Here is a 20,503-nt window from a genome sequence, read left to right on the forward strand (position 1 = left end):
TCTGAACTAGGCAACTAGGCAATGTGCTGCAGCACAGGGAGATCTGGCGGAGCAGGTTCGAGGGGCTAGATGACCTACTCCTGTTCCTAATTCTTATTAACAGTCTAACAGACTAACAGTCCCTTGCCCAATTCCATCATTTGCTCTCTTACACAGCACCTGAGCACTGAGCTAAGCAGCTTCCCTGCCAAGAATCCTGCTGCAAATTGCACGACCTGAGTCAGACCCCAGCTGGCGTATTGTGTACACTTTGGGCCCCCACTGTAGGACGGATATAAAGGCAAAGGGGTAAGTGCAGTGGAGATTCACTGGGATATTGCGAGGGATGAGCAGTCACAGTGATGAAGAGGAACTTGAGAAGTGTGATTAGGTGTGTTCTGAGGGAGGATTATCAAGGAAACAGCGAGAGATTGTTTCCACCAGAAATTAAAGGTGATCACAAAAATAAGGGGAGTTTAAAAAGCACAGAGAGTGTTTAGAATGTAGGATTCTCTGCCACAAACACTTGTTAAAGCACAGTTCAGCAATTCTTTTAAATGGGAATTAGACAGTTGCTTGAAAATAAGAAATATTAAAGGGTTCGGTGCATGAGCAGGAGAGTGGAATTAACTGGGTGGCTCAGATTTTTAAAAAGTACACCAATGAAGACTTGATGGGCCGAATGGCCTGTTGTTGTGCGGTAACATTTTATGGGGGTGAAATAGGTTACTCGGGTAGCATGAAACGGGCACGTATCGGATTAGAAGAGGATTTCCAACCCACCCGGCAGTGGCATAGACAGTGATGGTGAACAGTGACACAATGATAGTGAACAGTGACAGTGATGGTGAACAGTGACACAGCGATAGTGAACAGTGACAGTGATGATGAACAGTGACAGTGATGGTGAACAATGACACAGTGATAGTGACACTGATGATGAACAGTGACACAGTGATGGTGAACAGTGACACAGTGATAGTGACAGTGATGGTGAACAGTGACACTGATGGTGATCAGTGACGGTTGTGCCTGATGGTGTCCTTCCTGGATACATGTTTTATTGTACAATTCTAGGTTCCTAGTTCACACTCAGCACAAACCTGCTCTCGTTGTTCATGGGCTTTATTTCTGAATTCTATAGAAACAGGAGAAAATGAATCTCCGCCCCTCAAATCTAAACGGGGGCGTGTCGGTCGGATTATTATTGACATTTATCCCGGAATAAGATTTCCTTTGAGTCCCGGAGAAATACTGCGGCAGCGTCATCACTGGTAGCCGCTTAAATGTGACGGATCCAATGGGCGTGGACCCAGCGAGAGCCGGCGTACAGCCTCTGGGTGTAGTTGAGTTGCACGCAGGTCACCGTGGAGCAATCCTGGCCTCTGGCGGCCTCAACAAGCACCAGCCCGCACTCTGTGCACTCAGATTCTCACACGTCCTCCTCATTCGGTACCCTCTGCGCTCAATACACACTGAACTAGTTACTCAGGAACATGTTTGTGTGAATAAATCTTTAATTCCATTTTCTGACTATAAAATGTCTCACTCTCCCACGGGTCACGTGACAACATTACATATTTCTCATGTCCATTACTTTTAATTATAATTAGACTCTTTAGTTTTCATTACAAAGAGATGGATAATGAGAGTAAAAAGTGATCATGTAATCCAGCTTCAAATAATGTCCTTACACCCACGATCTTCATGATTTAATCTGAAGTCCTTGATTTAATTCCAAATTCATAATTGACTCTTAACTTGTAGAGTTGGATCTCACTGTGTTTGGTGTTTTAATATTTTATGGTGACAGTTTTAATCTATCTTACACATCCCATCAGGTTTTAAAAGTTTCAGTAACAGATAGATAATGGACAAAAAAATGGCAGTAAATGTGAGGTGGTATGTTTTGGTAAAAAAATAAAAGTAATAATGATATTTGTATGGGGAAAGCTGGGTGATGTGGAAGAGCAGAGGGATTTGGGGATCAGATTCACAGCATTAAAAGCAGTACTTCAATTGGATAAGGTCAGAACACGCTAATGGATTACCGGGTTTAATGGCATATAAAAGTTGGGGTGTAATGGTGGATCTATCTAAAATCTCAGCAAGACCACAGTTGGAGACTGTGTGCAGTTTTGGTCTCCACATTACAGGAAGGATGTTGAGGCTTTAGATTTGTATTTATATTTACTTATACCGGACAGCATCGTAGTGAATCTGTGTTATACCCTCGCAAATCTCCCAGGTACAGCATGGGCTACAAATTAAATCTTCTTCTGCACAGTCCCATCATTGCTGACTCTCAATGGGGTACTGGTACATGGGTGCTGACACTCACTGGGGTACTGGTCCATGGGTGTTGACACTCACTGGGGTTCTGGTCCATGGGTGTTGACACTCACTGGGGTACAGATCCATGGGTGCTCTCACTGGGGTACAGATCCATGGGTGCTGACTCTCAATGTGGTACTGGTACATGGGTGCTGACACTCACTGGGGTTCTGGTCCATGGGTGTTGACACTCACTGGGGACAGATCCATGGGTGCTGACTCTCACTGGGGTGCAGATCCATGGGTGCTGACTCTCACTGGGGTACTTGTCCATAGGTGCTGACTCTCACTGGGGTTCTGGTCCAAAGGTGTTGACACTCACTGGGGTACAGATCCATGAGTGCTGACTCTCACTGGGGTGCAGATCCATGGGTGCTGACTCTCACTGGGGTACTTGTCCATGGGTGTTGACACTCACTGGGGTACAGATCCATGGGTGCTGACTCTCACTGGGGTGCAGATCCATGGGTGCTGACTCTCACTGAAGTACTTGTCCATGGGTGCTGACTCTCTCTGGAGTTCTGGTCCATGGGTGCTGACTCTCACTGGGGTACTTGTCCATGGGTGCTGACACTCACTGGGATACAGATCCATGGGTGCTGACTCTCACTGGGGTACAGATCCATGGGTGCTGACTCTCACTGTGTTACTGGTCCATAGGTGCTGACTCTCACTGGGGTACAGGTCCATGGGTGCTGACTCTCACTGGGGTACAGATCCATAGGTGCTGATACTCACTGGGGTACTGGTCCATGGGTGCTGACTCTCACTTGGGTACAGATCCATAGGTGCTGATACTCACTGGGGTACTGGTCCATGGGTGCTGACTCTCACTGGGGTACAGATCCATGGGTGCTGACTCTCACTGTGTTACTGGTCCATAGGTGCTGATACTCACTGGGGTACTGGTCCATGGGTGCTGACTCTCACTGGGGTACAGATCCATGGGTGCTGACTCTCACTGTGTTACTGGTCCATAGGTGCTGATACGCACTGGGGTACTGGTCCATGGGTGTCGACTCTCACTGGGGTACAGATCCATGGGTGCTGATACTCACTGGGGTATTGGTCCATGGGTGTCGACTCTCACTGGGGTACAGATCCATGGGTGCTGACACTCACTGGGGTACTGGTCAATGGATTGGACATCCCCTTGTTACCTCGTCCAAGTGTGATTATTCATTGTGAGTTTAGGCTGAGTGGTGACAGGTTATTACATAGAAACATAGAAAATAGGTGCAGGAGTAGGCCATTCGGCCCTTCGAGCCTGCACCTCCATTCAATAAGATCATGCCTGATCATGCAACTTCAGTACCCTATTCCTGCTTTCTCTCCATACCCTCTGATCCCTTTAGCCGTAAGGGCCACATCTAACTCTCTTTTGAATATATCTAATGAACTGGCCTCAACAACTTTCTGTGGTAGAGAATTCCACAGGTTCACATTTCTGAGTGAAGAAGTTTCTCCTCATCTCGGTCCGAAATGGCTTATCCCTTATCCTAGACTGTTAACGCTGGTTCTGGACTTCCCCAACATCGGGAACATTCTTCCTGCATCTAACCTGTCCAATCCCGTCAGAATTTTATATGTTTCTATGAGATCCCCTCTCATTCTTCTAAATTCCAGTGAATATAAACCTAATCGATCCAGTCTTTCTTCATATGTCAGTCCTGCCATCCCGGGAATCAATCTGGTGAATCTTCGCTGCACTCCCTCAATAGCAAGAACGTCTTTCCTCAGATTAGGAGACCAAAACTGTACACAATATTCAAGGTGTGGTCTCACCAAGGCTCTGTAAGACCTCCCTGCTCCTATACTCAAATCCTCTCGCTATGAAGGAAAACATGCCATTTGCTTTCTTCACCACCTGCTGTACCTGCATGCCAACTTTCAATGACTGATGCATCATGACACCCAGGTCTCGTTGCACCTCCCCTTTTCCTAATCTGTCACCATTCAGATAATATTCTGCCTTCCTGTTTTTGCCACCAAAGTGGATAACCTCACACTTATCTACATTATACTGCATCTGCCATGCATTTGCTTACACACCGAACCTGTCCAAGTCACCCTGCCCAAGTCACCCTGCAGCCTCTTAGCGTCCTCCTCACAGCTCACACTGCCACCCAGCTTAGTGTCATCTGTAAATGTGGAGATATTACATTCAATTCCTTCCTCTAAATCATTAATGTATATTGTAAATAGCTGGGGTCCCAGCACTGAACCTTGCAGCACCCCACTAATCACTGCCTGCCATTCTGAAAAGGACCCATTTATTCCTACTCTCTGCTTCCTGTTGGCCAACCAGTTCTCTATCCACATCAATACATTACCCCCAAAACCATGTGCTTTAATTTTGCACACTAATCTCTTGTGTGGGACCTTGTCAAAAGCCTTTTGAAAGTCCAAATACACCACATCCACTGGTTCTCCCTTGTCCACTCCATTAGTTACATCCTCAAAAAATTCCAGAAGATTTGTCAAGCATGATTTCCCTTTCATAAATCCATGCTGATTTGGACCGATCCTGTCACTGCTTTCCAAATGTGCTGCTATTACATCTTTAATAATTGATTCCAACATTTTACCCACTACTGATGTTAGGCTAACCGGTCTATAATTCCCTGTTTTCTCTCTTCCTCCTTTTGAAAAAGTGGGGTGACATTAGCTACCCTCCAATCCATAGGAACTGATCCAGAGTCCAGAGAATGTTGGAAAATGATCAGCAATGCATCCACTATTTCTAGGGCCACTTCCTTAAGTACTCTGGAATGCAGACTATCAGGCCCTGGGGATTTATCGGCCTTCAATCCCATCAATTTCCCTAACACAATTTCCTGACTAATAAGGGTTTCCTTCAGTTCCTCCATCTCGCTAGACCCTCGGTCCCCTAGTATTTCCGGAAGTTTACTTGCGTCTTCCTTAGTGAAGGCAGAACCAAAATATTTGTTCAATTGGTCTGCCATTTCTTTGTTCCCCATTATAAATTCACCTGATTCTGACTGCAAGGGACCTACATTTGTCTTCACTAATCTTTTTCTCTTCACATATCTATAGAAGCTTTTGCAGTCAGTTTTTATGTTCCCTACAAGCTTACTCTCATACTCTATTTTCCCCCTCCTAATTAAACCCTTTGTCCTCCTCTACTGAATTCTAAATTTCTCCCCGTCCTCAGGTTTGCTGCTTTTTCTGGCCAATTTATATGCCTCTTCCTTGGATTTAACACTATCCCTAATTTCCCTTGTTAGCCACGGTTGAGCCACCTTCCCCGTTTTATATTTACGCCAGAGATGTACAATTGTTAAAGTTCATCCATGTGATCTTTAAATGTCTGCCATTGCCTATCCACCGTCAACCCTTTAAGTATCATGCGCCAGTCTATCCTAGCCAATTCACCTCTCATACCATTCTTTCTTTAAGTTCAGGACTCTAGTTTTTGAATTAACTGTGTCATTCTCCACCTTAATGAATAATTCTACCATATTATGGTCACTCTTCCCCAAGGGGCCTCGCAAAACAAGATTGCTAATTAATCCTCTCTCATTACTCAACACCCAGTCTAGGATGGCCAGCTCTCTAGTTGGTTCCTCGACATATTGGTCTAGAAAACCATCCCTTATACACTCCAGGAAATCCTCCTCCACTGTATTGCTACCAGTTTGGTTAGCCCAATCTATATGTAGATTAAAGTCACCAATAATCACTGCTGTACCTTTATTGAACACATCCCTAATTTCCTGTTTGATGCCATCCCCAACCTCACTACCACTGTTTGGTGGTCTGTACACAACTCCCACTAGCGTTTTCTGCCCTTTGGTGTTCCGCAGCTCTACCCATACAGATTCCACATCATCCAATCTCATGTCCTTCCTTACTATTGCGTTAATCTCCTCTTTAACCAGCAATGCTACCCCAACTCCTTTTCCTTTCTCTCTATCCTTCCTGAAAATTGAATACCCTTGGATGTTAAGTTCCCAGCCTTGGTCACCCTGGAGCCATGTCTCCGTAATCCCAATGAATCATATCCGTTAACAGTTATCTGCGCAGTTAATTCATTCACATTATTACGAAGGCTCCTCGCATTGACACACAGAGCCTTCAGGCTTTTTTTTATAACACTCTGTCCTTTTAGAATTATGTTGTAATGTGGCCCTTTTTGATTTTTGCCTTTGATTTCTCTGCCCTCCACTTATCTCCTTTCTACCTTTTGCTTCTGCCCCCATTTTACTTCCCTCTGTCTCCCTGCATAGATTCCCACCCCACTGCCATATTAGTTTAAACCCTCCCCAACAGCCCTCTCCCAGGACATCGGTTCCATTCCTGCCCAGGTGCAGACCATCCGGTTTGTACTGATCCCACCTCCCCCAGAACCGGTTCCAATGTCCCAGGAATTTGAATCCCTTCCCTCCTCTTGCACCATTCCTCAAGCCACGTATTCATCTTAACTATCCTGCTATTTCTACTCTGACTAGCACATGGCACTGGTAGCAATCCTGAGATTACTATCTTTGAGGTATTCAACTGCAGGGTGCTTCACAGCTGATTCTGACTTAATCCAACATCTAAATACATACACTTTCTGGCCGGAGGTACTAAGTACTAATCAGGAGCAGGAACCTTGACTCACTTTCCCGTCCCTTATCCAGGGGTACAGAACCCAACTCTAGCCCCAGAATTGGTGCCCTGGCCAAGATAAGCTGACTGAGTGTGAACCAGGGATAGAACTCAGCACCTCCAGTTAATGGCTCAGCTATTGAGGAACCAGGAGCGGCTCTCTCAATGTCCATAAATGGCATTGATGCCGCAGAATAAATCGATTCATAGCGGGGGTTAAAATGAAATAGGTTTGGGAATTAAACCAATGTTTGAGGTTCTAGAAATAGTGCAAGTGGTGCTAGCCATTGTACCCGAGCAATCCTCACACACACTGGACCAGGAGCCACAGCCTCAGGAGCTAACAGAAAACGGTACCTGGACACTTTCTCCAGTGTCCCTCACTGAAATACGTAATTAATACTGAAAGGGAAAATATATCATATTTAAAAGCTATCAGTGCTGGTAATCCTGCTAATGAAATATTGCAAGAAGCCACCAACATTGGGATATGTGACCAGTTCTCAATAAATCCAGAATCGAACCAGAAATCATTTTTTGAAGTGATGGTGTTTATTTCAAACTCTTAACAGCGTTATTAGAAAATCACCCAGAAATTTCACCCCAAGCAACATTTGCATCGGATCAAAAACTATTCCCCACAATTCTCTCCCTATGTAACAATTTTGAATCTAGCAAAAAAGGTCACACGGCCAATTCAGAAAAGGATTCTTTCACCCAGCGCAAGGAACTGCACAGCCCGCATCATGCTGGAAAATGTGAGGCGACTTTCACTGGAGAGAAGGATGAAGCCGAGATTTTCAGGTGGATTTGTGTCAGGAATCCCAGTTCAATCTCTGCTGCAATGATCAGTTAATGCCACACGACAGCTACAAGCGACAGCTTTGCTGCAGTTCTCCAACATCCAGTGTCTAATTCAATTTCACATTTTTTCAGCAAATAAATTAAAAGCAGTGCTCTTCATTTATTAAAAAAGGGAAAGAAAGGATTGGCTTGTAGATGCACTCTCACCCGCTGCCGATGGCCGCATCACCCTCCAATCCTCTAAACCTACAGATGTCAACAGCCACACGGACATAGGAGGTGATGATGAAAGGGGACAGGAATCATTTCATCAAATTCTTAGGATATCCTGTTTAATTGACAAAGAGAAAACTGTAACCAACAGACATGGAAACTTGTGAAACTATCAGACAGCAAAAAGCAACTCAGAAGCCAGTGTCCAGCAGGGAAACAGATCAGACAGATAGGGGACAATGTATTACACTGACTGTAAGTCCTCAGTAAAAGTGATCAGGGCAGTACTAAAACAGTGCAGTAACAACAGATGGCACGTACAATTGGAACAGTAACAATGGATGGCATTATCAGGTTAGTAATATGGATAGTACTAACACCCAGGGTAGTAACAATGGACGGTACTAACATTCAGGCAATTACAATGAAAGGTACTAACAATCAGAGGTGCAACACTGGATGGTAATAATCAGGGGAGTAACAATCGGTGGTATTAACAATCAGGGAAGTAACAATGGATGCTGCTAACAATTATTTTTGGTCTGGTTTTATATTCTAATTTGAAAATATATTTTCCACCACACAGCATTCCACAGCCAGGAGCTGTCTGAGCCAAGCTGCTCCCAGGCTCTGCGGATGCTGTCTTGTAAACTGGCACAAGTGGGCACAGTGGGGAAAGGTGAGCGAGAAACTGTCCGCTTGATTGTCCCTCTAGATGGGGACACGCTTCATTTGCGCTTGGCAGCTGCCTAAAGTGCGGGCTGAGGGACTGGAGCCAGTGAGCCCCGGGACTGGAGTCTCAGCCTGGGCTCTGGGAGTGGACAACGTGGGGACCAAGGGCCACACACTGCTGGGCAGAATGAAGATCGTGCACCAGCTGTGTGAGTAAACAATCCTTAGGCACTAAAGTGGAAGATAATAAAAGTGAATAACATCCCTCCTGTAAATGAATCTCAGGGCTGGCTTGATGGTTAGTTTGTTTCCATCTACTCACCAACTGCTGCTAAATGAACAGGGTCAGTAACATGAAACATTTTGTTTAAACGAGTCTGATCTGAAGTGTGAGTAGTAAGTCTCTGTATTTCACAGAGCTCAGGGTGTCTCCAATAACAGGGCCAGTAACACAATGCACTTCCCCACGTACCTGCTGGACGGAAACCATTGGCTGCTCTTGGGCAGACACATAGCCTTTCACTCCATGGTTAACAAGAGGCTATTTATAAAGCCACACGGCAGAGCATGGCTCCATTTATGTTCTAGAATAACATTAACTTCCGAGCAAGGATTACTAATGCAGTAATGGAGTGTTTGGGATATTACGTCTCTCGGTCTGATTATTTACAGCTGATTGGGTTGCGTTTGTAGGACACTCAGGAAGCCTCTGTGAAATACAGTGAATACGACATACGGAACATTCACACACAAGCACAGTCCGTAAATCAGCAAAAGCTCACTCATAGTCGAGTATAGCAGGTAAAAATCATTCATCTCCACCCCAAGAGCCCCCAACCATTCCTGAGCAAAGATCAGCGAAAGGGGCAGTGACTCCCTGATATGGGTGGGGCTTGGGAGGGGGGGTGGGGGCACCGCACTGATCAAAGTCATCGTCACATCGCAGTTACTGCTCTCAACCACCCCCCCCCCAAACTCTGATCGGGTACAGTCCCATGAACATTGGCAGCCCTCTGGTACCTCATCCAAGTGCCCATTTACCTATTGTGAATGGCATCAGGCTCACGCATCATAAAATATAGCAGAGGAGGCTGGCTATTCAATAGTGGGGGGGTATCTCACGCTGAGCCAGATCCTGTTACCTCCCATTAACCACAATGACAGCAATCAGGAGCAGGAATCCCTGGGGTTGGAGACTGAACATGGGAGCCTATTGGTCCCCGTGTCCTGGCAGCTCACTCTCCGACACCCAGTACTCCCACTCTCAGTGTAACCGGTCCAGCTGTTGCCCCATTTCACAGCACAGTTTCCTTCAGTAAATGGCAAAGTGCAATGTTTGGGATTTTCTGATGTCCGATTCTTTGATCATGTACGAAGGATTATGCACATGGTCCACGGTCCCTGTACCAGTCAAAAGCCTCCAATCTATAAGCCCCACCAGCGCTCTGTTTAGTGATCAGCCACAGGAGCTGTCCATCAGCATACTCCCACCTGCAGAAAATAATGGAGCAAGATCCCGTCCGCTCCGCTTGCTCACGTTAGAGAGAACATTGCGTCTCGGGGATCATGCCGACATTGATTAACTGCATCAGTTTACTCTGCCAGTTTATATAAAACATTAACCTGGTCGATGGATTTGGTGAAGTTTGACTGAATCTCAACTCAGCAGAAAAAGCAGGATCCCATCAGATCAGGCTGAAGCTGTGAGTATCTGTGGCGGATCAATCACAGACCCCCGCTCCACACCCTCAGACCCAGAGACCCCCGCTACACACCCACAGACCCAGAGACCCCCGCTCCACACCCTCAAACCCACAGACCCCCGCTCCTCACCCTCAGACCCAGAGACCCCCGCTCCTCACCCTCAGACCCCCGCTCCACACCCTCAGACCCTCAGACCCCCGCTCCACACCCTCAGACCCAGAGACCCCCGCTCCACACCCTCAGACCCACAGACCCCCGCTCCACACCCTCAGACCCACAGACCCCCGCTCCACACCCTCAGACCCACAGACCCCCGCTCCACACCCTCAGACCCACAGACCCCCGCTCCACACCCTGAAACCCAGACCCCCGCTCCACACCCTCAGACCCAGAGACCCCCGCTCCACACCCTCAGACCTAGAGACCCCCGCTCCACACCCTCAGACCCAGAGACCCTCGCTCCACACCCTCAGACCCAGAGACCCTCGCTCCACACCCTCAGACCCAGAGACCCTCGCTCCACACCCTCAGACCCAGAGACCCTCGCTCCACACCCTCAGACCCAGAGACCCCCGCTCCACACTCTCAGACCCAGAGACCCCCGCTCCACACCCTCAGACCCAGAGACCCTCGCTCCACACTCTCAGACCCAGAGACCCTCGCTCCACACCCTCAGACCCAGAGACCCTCGCTCCACACCCACAGACCCAGAGACCCCCGCTCCACACCCTCAGACCCCCGCTCCACACCCACAGACCCCCGCTCCACACCCACAGACCCCCGCTCCACACCCACAGACCCCCGCTCCACACCCACAGACCCCCGCTCCACACCCACAGACCCCCGCTCCACACCCACAGACCCCCGCTCCACACCCACAGACCCCCGCTCCACACCCACAGACCCCCGCTCCACACCCACAGACCCCCGCTCCACACCCACAGACCCCCGCTCCACACCTTCAGACCCAGAGACCCCCGCTCCACACCCTCAGACCCAGAGACCCCCTCTCCACACCCTCAGACCCAGAGACCCCCTCTCCACACCCTCAGACCCAGAGACCCCCGCTCTACACCCACAGACCCCCGCTCCACACCCTCAGACCCAGAGACCCCCTCTCCACACCCTCAGACCCACAGACCCCCGCTCCACACCCTCAGACCCAGAGACCCCCACTCCACACCCTCAGACCCAGAGACCCCCGCTCCACACCCTCAGACCCAGAGACCCCCACTCCACACCCTCAGACCCAGAGACCCCCGCTCCACACCCTCAGACCCAGAGACCCCCGCTCCACACCCTCAGACCCAGAGACCCCCACTCCACACCCTCAGACCCAGAGACCCCCGCTCCACACCCTCAGACCCAGAGACCCTCGCTCCACACCCACAGACCCCCGCTCCACACCCTCAAACCCACAGACCCCCGCTGCACACCCTCAAACCCACAGACCCCCGCTCCACACCCACAGACCCACAGACTCTCGCTCCACACCCTCAGACCCAGAGACCCCCGCTGCACACCCTCAAACCCACAGACCCCCGCTCCACACCCTCAAACCCACAGACTCTCGCTGCACACCCTCAGACCCAGAGACCCCCGCTCCACACCCTCAGACCCACAGACTCTCGCTCCACACCCTCAGACCCAGAGACCCTCGCTCCACACCCTCAGACCCAGAGACCCTCGCTCCACACCCTCAGACCCAGAGACCCTCGCTCCACACCCTCAGACCCAGAGACCCTCGCTCCACACCCTCAGACCCAGAGACCCCCGCTCCACACTCTCAGACCCAGAGACCCCCGCTCCACACCCTCAGACCCAGAGACCCTCGCTCCACACTCTCAGACCCAGAGACCCTCGCTCCACACCCTCAGACCCAGAGACCCTCGCTCCACACCCACAGACCCAGAGACCCCCGCTCCACACCCTCAGACCCCCGCTCCACACCCACAGACCCCCGCTCCACACCCTCAGACCCAGAGACCCCCTCTCCACACCCTCAGACCCAGAGACCCCCTCTCCACACCCTCAGACCCAGAGACCCCCTCTCCACACCCTCAGACCCAGAGACCCCCGCTCTACACCCACAGACCCCCGCTCCACACCCTCAGACCCAGAGACCCCCTCTCCACACCCTCAGACCCACAGACCCCCGCTCCACACCCTCAGACCCAGAGACCCCCACTCCACACCCTCAGACCCAGAGACCCCCGCTCCACACCCTCAGACCCAGAGACCCCCACTCCACACCCTCAGACCCAGAGACCCCCGCTCCACACCCTCAGACCCAGAGACCCCCGCTCCACACCCTCAGACCCAGAGACCCCCACTCCACACCCTCAGACCCAGAGACCCCCGCTCCACACCCTCAGACCCAGAGACCCTCGCTCCACACCCACAGACCCCCGCTCCACACCCTCAAACCCACAGACCCCCGCTGCACACCCTCAAACCCACAGACCCCCGCTCCACACCCACAGACCCACAGACTCTCGCTCCACACCCTCAGACCCAGAGACCCCCGCTGCACACCCTCAAACCCACAGACCCCCGCTCCACACCCTCAAACCCACAGACTCTCGCTGCACACCCTCAGACCCAGAGACCCCCGCTCCACACCCTCAGACCCACAGACTCTCGCTCCACACCCTCAGACCCAGAGACCCCCGCTGCACACCCTCAAACCCCCGCTCCACACCCTCAGACTCTCGCTCCACACCCTCAGACCCAGAGACCCCCGCTGCACACCCTCAAACCCTCAGACCCCCGCTCCACACCCTCAGACCCAGAGACCCCCACTCCACACCCTCAGACCCACAGACTCTCGCTCCACACCCTCAAACCCACAGACTCTCGCTGCACACCCTCAGACCCACTAAGACAGGCTAGTGTCACAAGGCAGCTCTTCAATTTGGACACTGCTTCAAATCAGTCGGAAATTATATATTGTGCTCTTCCTACCCCTTACATCAATCCCCAAAAATGTAAACTCCGCGGAGCAGAGTATCGGCTTCACCTGCAGTGTGTACACCACAAACACTCAGAACGAGCGGGAATAAAGCTACTGCATTAAGTAACTTGTGTTGGTTCATTTTCTAGTGGGTTATAATTGAGTCAGGCACACACACACTCACACAAACACAAGCTCTGATTTTGCTTAAATTTAAAGTTTGTGGTGCAAACTATAAAATTGATTTACGTCACTCAGGAAGTGCGCTGTTCAACTTTGAATCAGGGTATTGTGCTGGTGAAAGGGTTCAAAGGTTTCACCAGAAAAGAAAACCAACTCCCGCTTAGCACCACAGACTCAAAGTGTCCCCATCTCAGAGAAAGATTGCAAGAGTCAGAATGTAGCATCACTCCCAGCTAGCAAGAGACAGGGGGTCCCGCGGAAGAGTTATACCTTGCTCCTGAATATGGGCTTGGCACCTGGGCCACAGTATTCGTTGTAGATGAGTTTGAAGAGGAAGAGGTGGAACAGGGTGATGAGCGACGCCACGCTGAACCAGAAGAGGAAGGGGAGGCCGGGGTACTGTTCCGCCATGTGATCCTCATGAGCGAGGATAGCCTTCAGGTGCAGCGTGTGCCTCAGTGCCTGCAGGTGAGTCAGGTCGGTCGAGATGTATAGCAAGGGGGTGATGGGCCGCGTTACCATGACAGGAAACGTGTGGCCTTTCAGTTCGGAGGTCAGCTCCACCGGGTCGTTCATGCAGCCTGCCTCACAGCCGTAGAGCTTGACCTGCTTGTCCTGAGGTTTGACGGAGACGTGGAGAAAAGGCTTCTCCTCTTCGTCCAGCAAGACGGCCAGGTTGATCAGGTCCTTGTTGTAATGAATCCCCCGCAGCAAGTAGCTGTTGTGCAGGACAGAGGGATCGGCCTGGAACTGGAGGTGGTTTTCGGTAAACTGGAGGCCCCCGAAGCTCATCACCATACCCTGGACCATGCCGTGCGAGCCGGCAGCCACCAGGCTTTTGCAGCCCCGCTTCTGCAGCGTGAGTCTCCACAGGTTGGAGAGCTGCAGCAAGTGAGCGACGTCGGAGATCCGCTCGGGCCATAGGTTCTCCGCGTGCATCGTGGCGTGCCCGCTGAAACAGTGGTCCGCGTAGTTCAGGCTGGCCTCCAGCTTCTCCCGCTCTTCCGCCCCGCTCCACGGGTCCAGGAGAGGAGCCGCTGATGTGGCAAGAACGTAGAAGAGCGTCCTGTTCACCGTCACGCTGGAAGGGGTGTGCGCGTCCGTGATCTTCTTCATCTCCACACCTGCAACAGAAAGCGGCAGCTCACAGCGGGCACACGTCACCCACATCCCACCAGTCCCATGTCACATGAGGAACTGACGCCCACATAAGCTAGTGCCCCCCAGCCAGCATGACCCAGACTGTTTGGGGGGGGGGCGGGGGGGGAAAAGAGAGGCGCCCCAATCCCGAGTTCTACCACTGCATGGCATCGAGCAGCTCTTCAGGTTTCATGCCAGTTCCTGTTTTCTTCGCCCCCCCCCTCGGTGCTCGAGTGTCGGCTATTTAACTGCAGAGGGCATCACACCCTACATGGCAGTCGGGAGCCCGGAGACTCCGAGCCCAAACATCAACCCAGCTGAAAGTAGCTGGATCAGCACAGAGCAGGAGGTGAATCTCTGAGCGGTCCCCGGCCGCTGAACCCATCACATTTACATCCTGGGTCACCGGGGAAAGACTCAGCCCTTCACCAAATGTCCACGGGTCAAAGAGGGGGCACAATTAAACAACATGCCTGAACCTCAGCTAAGGATGAGTGAGGCAGGCTGGGGGAGGGGAGGGGAGGGGAGGGGGGGGAAGATGGGGTGGACACAGGCTGGGGGTGGGCTAACTCCTGCTTGCAATCTTTGAAGCAAGTTGACTGACCAGCCTGAACACCGGGTGGCAGGCACCGACTGTGCCCTCGGCAGATTTACCAGCTCCCAAACTCAGGCCCTATTTGTCAGTTACACCTCGAAATGTCACAGCGCTACATTTTGCCTCATTGCTTCCCACATGAGGAAGAGCTGTCTGGATCAGCATCATTAGCTCACTCCAACATGTGGTTGAAGGACGGGTTCACTATTCAGCAGAACTGAGGAAAACCCAACTCCAACTGGCCTTTAACAGAAACTAACAGGCTGGACTGAAACCGATCAATAGCTAAATGAACCCTGTATCTGCAGAAAAAAAATATAAATCAGATTATGGGAGAGGGAGAGTGGGCGTCCCACGCTGGCATATGGGGTTACGGTCTTACTGTGCAGGTTAGTACAGAGGCTCCTGGCCCTTTTCTCATGAACATTGTCCCTCTTCTCCAGGGGCACAATGGCTGTTCTACACAAAACTCTCTTCTTTGGCAGCACCTCCCAAACCCACGACCTCTACCACCTAGAAGAACAAGGGCAGCAGGCGCATGAGAACACCATCGCCTCCAAGTTTCCCTCCAAGTCACACACATAGAATCATAGAAATTTACAACACAGAAGGAGGCCATTCGGCCAATCATATCTGTGCCTGTTTCTGTTCCTGACTTGGAAGTATATCGCCGTTCCTTCATCGTCGCCAGGTCAAAATCCTGGAATCCCTCCCTAACAGCACTGAGAGTACGCTATTTTGTCTTTTACATCTCCCTTCCCCCAATCTCCTCTCCTTTAACTTGGAAGGGAATTTCCCTCTTTGGTCTTTGGTACCCCTGGCCAGAATCAGCAGAGACTAGTGATCGAACCTAGGGCCTTTCTGGTCTTTATGGCTCAGCACTACCCAAGGCAGTGCACTTACCTACCGAGTCACTTTTTAAAAATTCGTTCATGGGATGTGGGCGTTGCTGGCCAGGCCAGCATTTATTGCCCGTCGCCAGTTGCCCTGGAGAAGGTGGTGATGAGCAGCCTTCTTGAACTGCTGCAGTCCGTGTGGTGAAGGTACTCCAACAGTGCTGTTAGGGAGGGAGCTCCAGGCTTTTGACCCATCGACAATGAAGGAACGGCGATATATTTCCAAGTCAGGATGGTGTGTGACTTGGAGGGGAACTTGGAGGCGGTGTTGGTGTTCCCATGCGCCTGCTGCCCTCAGCCTAGTTAATAGGGGCCCAAGAGAGTCGTGAGTTCGGGGCCAGAGCCCGTGGCAGCAGTGGCCAGCCCACACTGCGATATGTGTGCGCACTAGGTCCGTGCAGCAGAGCAGGTCAACAGTTGTCTTGGTTAATCCTTGCCACTGGACCAAGACCTAGCTCTGTCAATCCACGCACAGGCATCTTCCACCCTTCAGGAGGTAGTTCAGGAGCTGGACTATTCGGTCCTCCTTTGAAACACCTGTGAACTCATCCTTTTTTTGGCGTGGAAGCAAGTCATCCTCGTTTCGAGGGACTGCCTACGATGATGATGATGGGAGTACCTTTATCACACGGACTGCAGTGGTTCAATGCAGCGGTTCAAAGTGGCAGCTCACCACCACATACTCAAGGGCAATTGCCAGCAACGCCCACATCCTGTGAACGAATATAACGCATGTCAGCAGGTTAATGAACAACTGGAGGTGTCACAGTGGAGCCCAATCTTAGCCACATGCTGTAGCTTACCTGACATGATTAAATCGCCCCACACCTTCTGATGCTCATGGTACAGTTCTTCTGCTCCCATCCTCAGCAGCTCGAACATTTCTGCTTTTGCCGCCTCTCTCAGTTTACTGAACGATTCTTCCACCTTTGTTGCATCTATTAATTCGAGTGCGTGAACCACCGAAACCACGTGTTCAGTAAATTCGGACTTTGCTGCCATCTGCAGCCTGATGGTCATTTTTTGTGTGGCCACCACCACTAGAATGGTCTCTCTTTTCTCTGTCAGTACTCTTCCCGATAAGAGGACAAACTCCTGGTCATTGTGCTTCTCCAGGCTGGAGGCGAATTTGTTTCCAATAACGGGCAACTTGCTGTTGGCTTCAAAGACTGCCCTCCTGTCACTGGGGTTGGAGATGTGAATCCTCTGCAGTATGAGGTGGGGCCTGCTCCGATGCACAATCACATCCTCACGGAGGGTGACACACTCCCGGGACTTGTGGGATAATCCAATCTGGATACACTGCAACAGCCGAACCAGACCCTCCTGGAAGTGGATGAGTGCAGCTCTGGACACCGAACGGGCGCTGAGTGGTTTCAGAGCTACCAGTGGCACATAGTCCGTCAGGTGGATGGCAGCTAGGCCCGAGGCAGGGGACAATGCCACCCAAAGCTGATTGGAGAGAGCGTCCACCACCAGATGGCCATTGCCAACCACAGCTGGGCCAGATAACTGTCCCTGGTCTTCTCCATCAATCTGACTCATCAGGCCATTGCTGTGGTCTACAGCTGACTTCCATCGTTGGGTCTCTACCTGAAGGCAACTGTCTGTCACTGTTTTGGGATCGGCAGAGCCAGGGAACAGCCTGAACCCACCTTCTGAAGCCAGGTACCAGTAAAAGATCAGCAGGATACCCAGGCCTGCCAGCATTCTCCTGGCCCAGCTGCTGGAGAGCAGCATTGGTAACCCCTTCAAACGCTGCTGCAGCCACATCCTCAGGCCGCTGGCCCCTTCCCCTCGTCCTTTACCTTCCAGCCTCTAATCGAAACTATCGACAGGTCTTGCAGTGTCTCTCTGTCAGCTCTCAGGAGAGGTCAAGAGCACAGGAGAAAAACATATCAACACAGCTATCTTCTCTCTTTCTATCTTGAATATTAATCGTACCCCCTCTCCTCAATATGGCGATTGTGCTGCTTGCACTTACAAGGACACCTCAGTAATATCACCTTCAGTGTTTATCGCCCCTTTATTCTTCTCTTTTAAACTGGTTAAGTCAAACTAATCCTTTCTCTGGACTTGTAGTTACAAGACACCAAGCTCTCAGTCACCCAAACTTAGTGACTTTTTAAGTCCTGATCTATCTTTCTCCAATACGTTAGTCTCTATCTCTATCACTCTGGACACATAAGGAAAAACTAGTGCAGAGGACCAAAAGCTTGCTCTCTCCCTCTCTCAGTCTCTGCCACTCTCTCTCTTCATCTCCCTCTGTCTCTCTATTACTCTCCCCTCTTTCTCACTCTTTGCCTCTCTCCCTGTCTGTCTCTCTCTCCTTCCCTCTATGTATCTTGCTCTTGCTCTATCTCCCTCTCCCTCTCCCTCTCCCTCTCTCTCTCTCTCTGTCTGTCTGTCTGTGTCTCTCTCTCTCTCTCAGTTTATCTCCATCTCTGTTGCCCTCAGTTTCACTCTCTGTTTCTCCACCATTTCTCTCCCTTCTCTCAGTATCTCCAGTGCCCGAGTTCTCCTCGCCTCTGTTCCTCAGTAATACAGTGACCCTGTCCTATTTTCGTCTTTATATTTATTTAATCTTATTTCTCTCTCTGCCCTTGTCACTCTCACATGACTCTGCCGGATGAGTTGCCGTCGGTGAGATTTACCCGGAAGTGTCGCGTTGTGTTGCGACAGCACGGTTCGGCCTCGGAGCGAATGGCAGCCGGAAACAGCCGAGTGTGGCGGCCCCGCCCACACAGGAGCCCCGCCCCTAGCCCGACACTGGCCCCGCCCCTGATCCTGCAGCGAGGGATACGATCCGGACCGGCACCTGGTCCAGGGCTGCAGGGAGATGGCAGGACAGCGCAGCACGGACCCTGCGCACCAAGAGAATAGCATCAGAGCCAAACTGAGCTTGGTTCTCCCGCCACTTTCCTCACCTGAAGATGTTGATTCCTGCCGTGCACAGTTCCCCACTGCCCGGGCTCACTGGGCAGTGATCAGGAGCAGGAACTCTGGCTGATTTCCTCCCTTTTGCTAATCCAGGGGTCGCCGGGCAGTGATCAGGAGCAGGAACACTGGCTGATTTCCTCCCTTTTGCTAATCCAGGGGTCACTGGGCAGTGATCAGGAGCAGGAACCCTGGCTGATTTCCTCCCTTTTGCTAATCCAGGGGTCGCCGGGCAGTGATCAGGAGCAGGAACTCTGGCTGATTACCCCTCTCTCTCTAATCCTCGGTCACTGGGCAGTGATCAGGAGCAGGAACTCTGGCTGATTCCCCCTCTCTCGAACCCAGGGGTCACTGGGCAGTGATCAGGAGCAGGAACCCTGGCTAATTCCTCCTCTCTCTAACCCAGGGGTCACTGGGCAGTGATCAGGAGCAGGAACCCTGACTGGTTTCCTCTCTCTCTAACGTAGGGGTCACTGGACATTGATCAGGAGCAGCAACCCTGGCTGATTTCCCCTCTATCTCTAACCCAGGGGTCACTGGGCAGTGATCAGGAGCAGGAATCCTGGCTGATTTCCTCCCTTTTGCTAATCCAGGGGTCACTGGACAGTGATCAGGAGCAGGAATTCTGGCTGATTACCCCCCTCTCTCTAACCCTCAGTCACTGGGCAGTGATCAGGAGCAGGAACCCTGGCTGATTAACCCTCTCAAACCCAGGGGTCACTGGGCAGTGATCAGGATAAGGAATCCTGGCTGATTTCCTCTCTCTCCAACCCAGGGGTCACTGGGCAGTGTTCGTGAGCAGGATCCCTGGTTGATTTCCTCTCTCTTGCAAATCCAGAGGTCACTGGGCAGTGATCAGGAACAACAACCCTGCCTGGTTTCCCCTCTCTCTAACCCAGGGGTCACCGGGCAATGATCAAGAGCAGGAGCCCTGGCTGATTTCCCCTCTGTCTAACCCAGGGGTCACTGGACATTCATGAGGAGCAGAAACCTTGGCTGAGTTCCCCTCTCTCTAACCAAGTGGTCACTGGACATTCATCAGGAGCAGAAACCCTGGTTGATTTCCCTTCTCTCTCTCTAACCCAGGGGTCACTGGGCAGTGATCAAGAACAGGAACCTTGGCTGATTCTCTCTCTCTAACCCAGCAATCACTGGACAATGATCAGGAGCAGGAACCCTGGCTGATTTCCCCTCTCTAACCCAGCAGTCACTGGGCACTGATCAGGGCAGGAAACCTGGCTAATTTCCCCTCTCTCTAACCCAGGGTACACTGAGCAGTGATCAGGAGCAGTAACCCTGGCTGATTTCCCCTCTCTCTCTAGCCCAGGGTACACTGGGCAGTGATCAGGAGTAGGAAACCTGGCTGATTTCCCCTCTCTCTCTAACCCAGGGGTCAATGGGCAGTGATCAGGAGCAGGAAACCTGGCTGATTTCCCTACTTTCTCTAACCCAGGTGTAATGGGACATTGGTCAGGAGCA

At 51.3% G+C, this 20,503-nt stretch overlaps 1 protein-coding gene across 1 annotated transcript; it reads right to left on the minus strand.

The window, feature by feature from the left end:
• Positions 1-7,457: 7,457 nt before the first annotated feature.
• kiaa2013 (KIAA2013 ortholog) lies at positions 7,458-18,730 on the minus strand. Its single transcript, XM_070860372.1, has 3 exons — positions 16,891-18,730; positions 13,727-14,580; positions 7,458-8,059 (listed from the first exon to the last, which is right to left on the minus strand). Exons 1-3 carry the CDS (start codon positions 17,858-17,860, stop codon positions 8,042-8,044), a joined length of 1,842 nt encoding a protein of 613 aa, XP_070716473.1. The 5' UTR covers positions 17,861-18,730; the 3' UTR covers positions 7,458-8,041.
• Positions 18,731-20,503: the final 1,773 nt, after the last annotated feature.

The sequence above is a fragment of the Pristiophorus japonicus genome, chromosome 18 (assembly GCF_044704955.1).
Source record: "Pristiophorus japonicus isolate sPriJap1 chromosome 18, sPriJap1.hap1, whole genome shotgun sequence".
In the NCBI taxonomy this organism is placed as follows: Eukaryota; Metazoa; Chordata; class Chondrichthyes; family Pristiophoridae; genus Pristiophorus; species Pristiophorus japonicus.

Excerpts from the sequence above, each read along its gene's own strand:
- kiaa2013 (XM_070860372.1), bottom strand. The coding sequence starts at position 17,860 with ATGTGGCTGCAGCAGCGTTTGAAGGGGTTACCAATGCTGCTCTCCAGC. Across the intron at positions 14,581-16,890 it reads GGGCGATTTAATCATGTCAG|GTGTGGAGATGAAGAAGATC; the intron begins GTAAGCTACAGC and ends TTTCTGTTGCAG.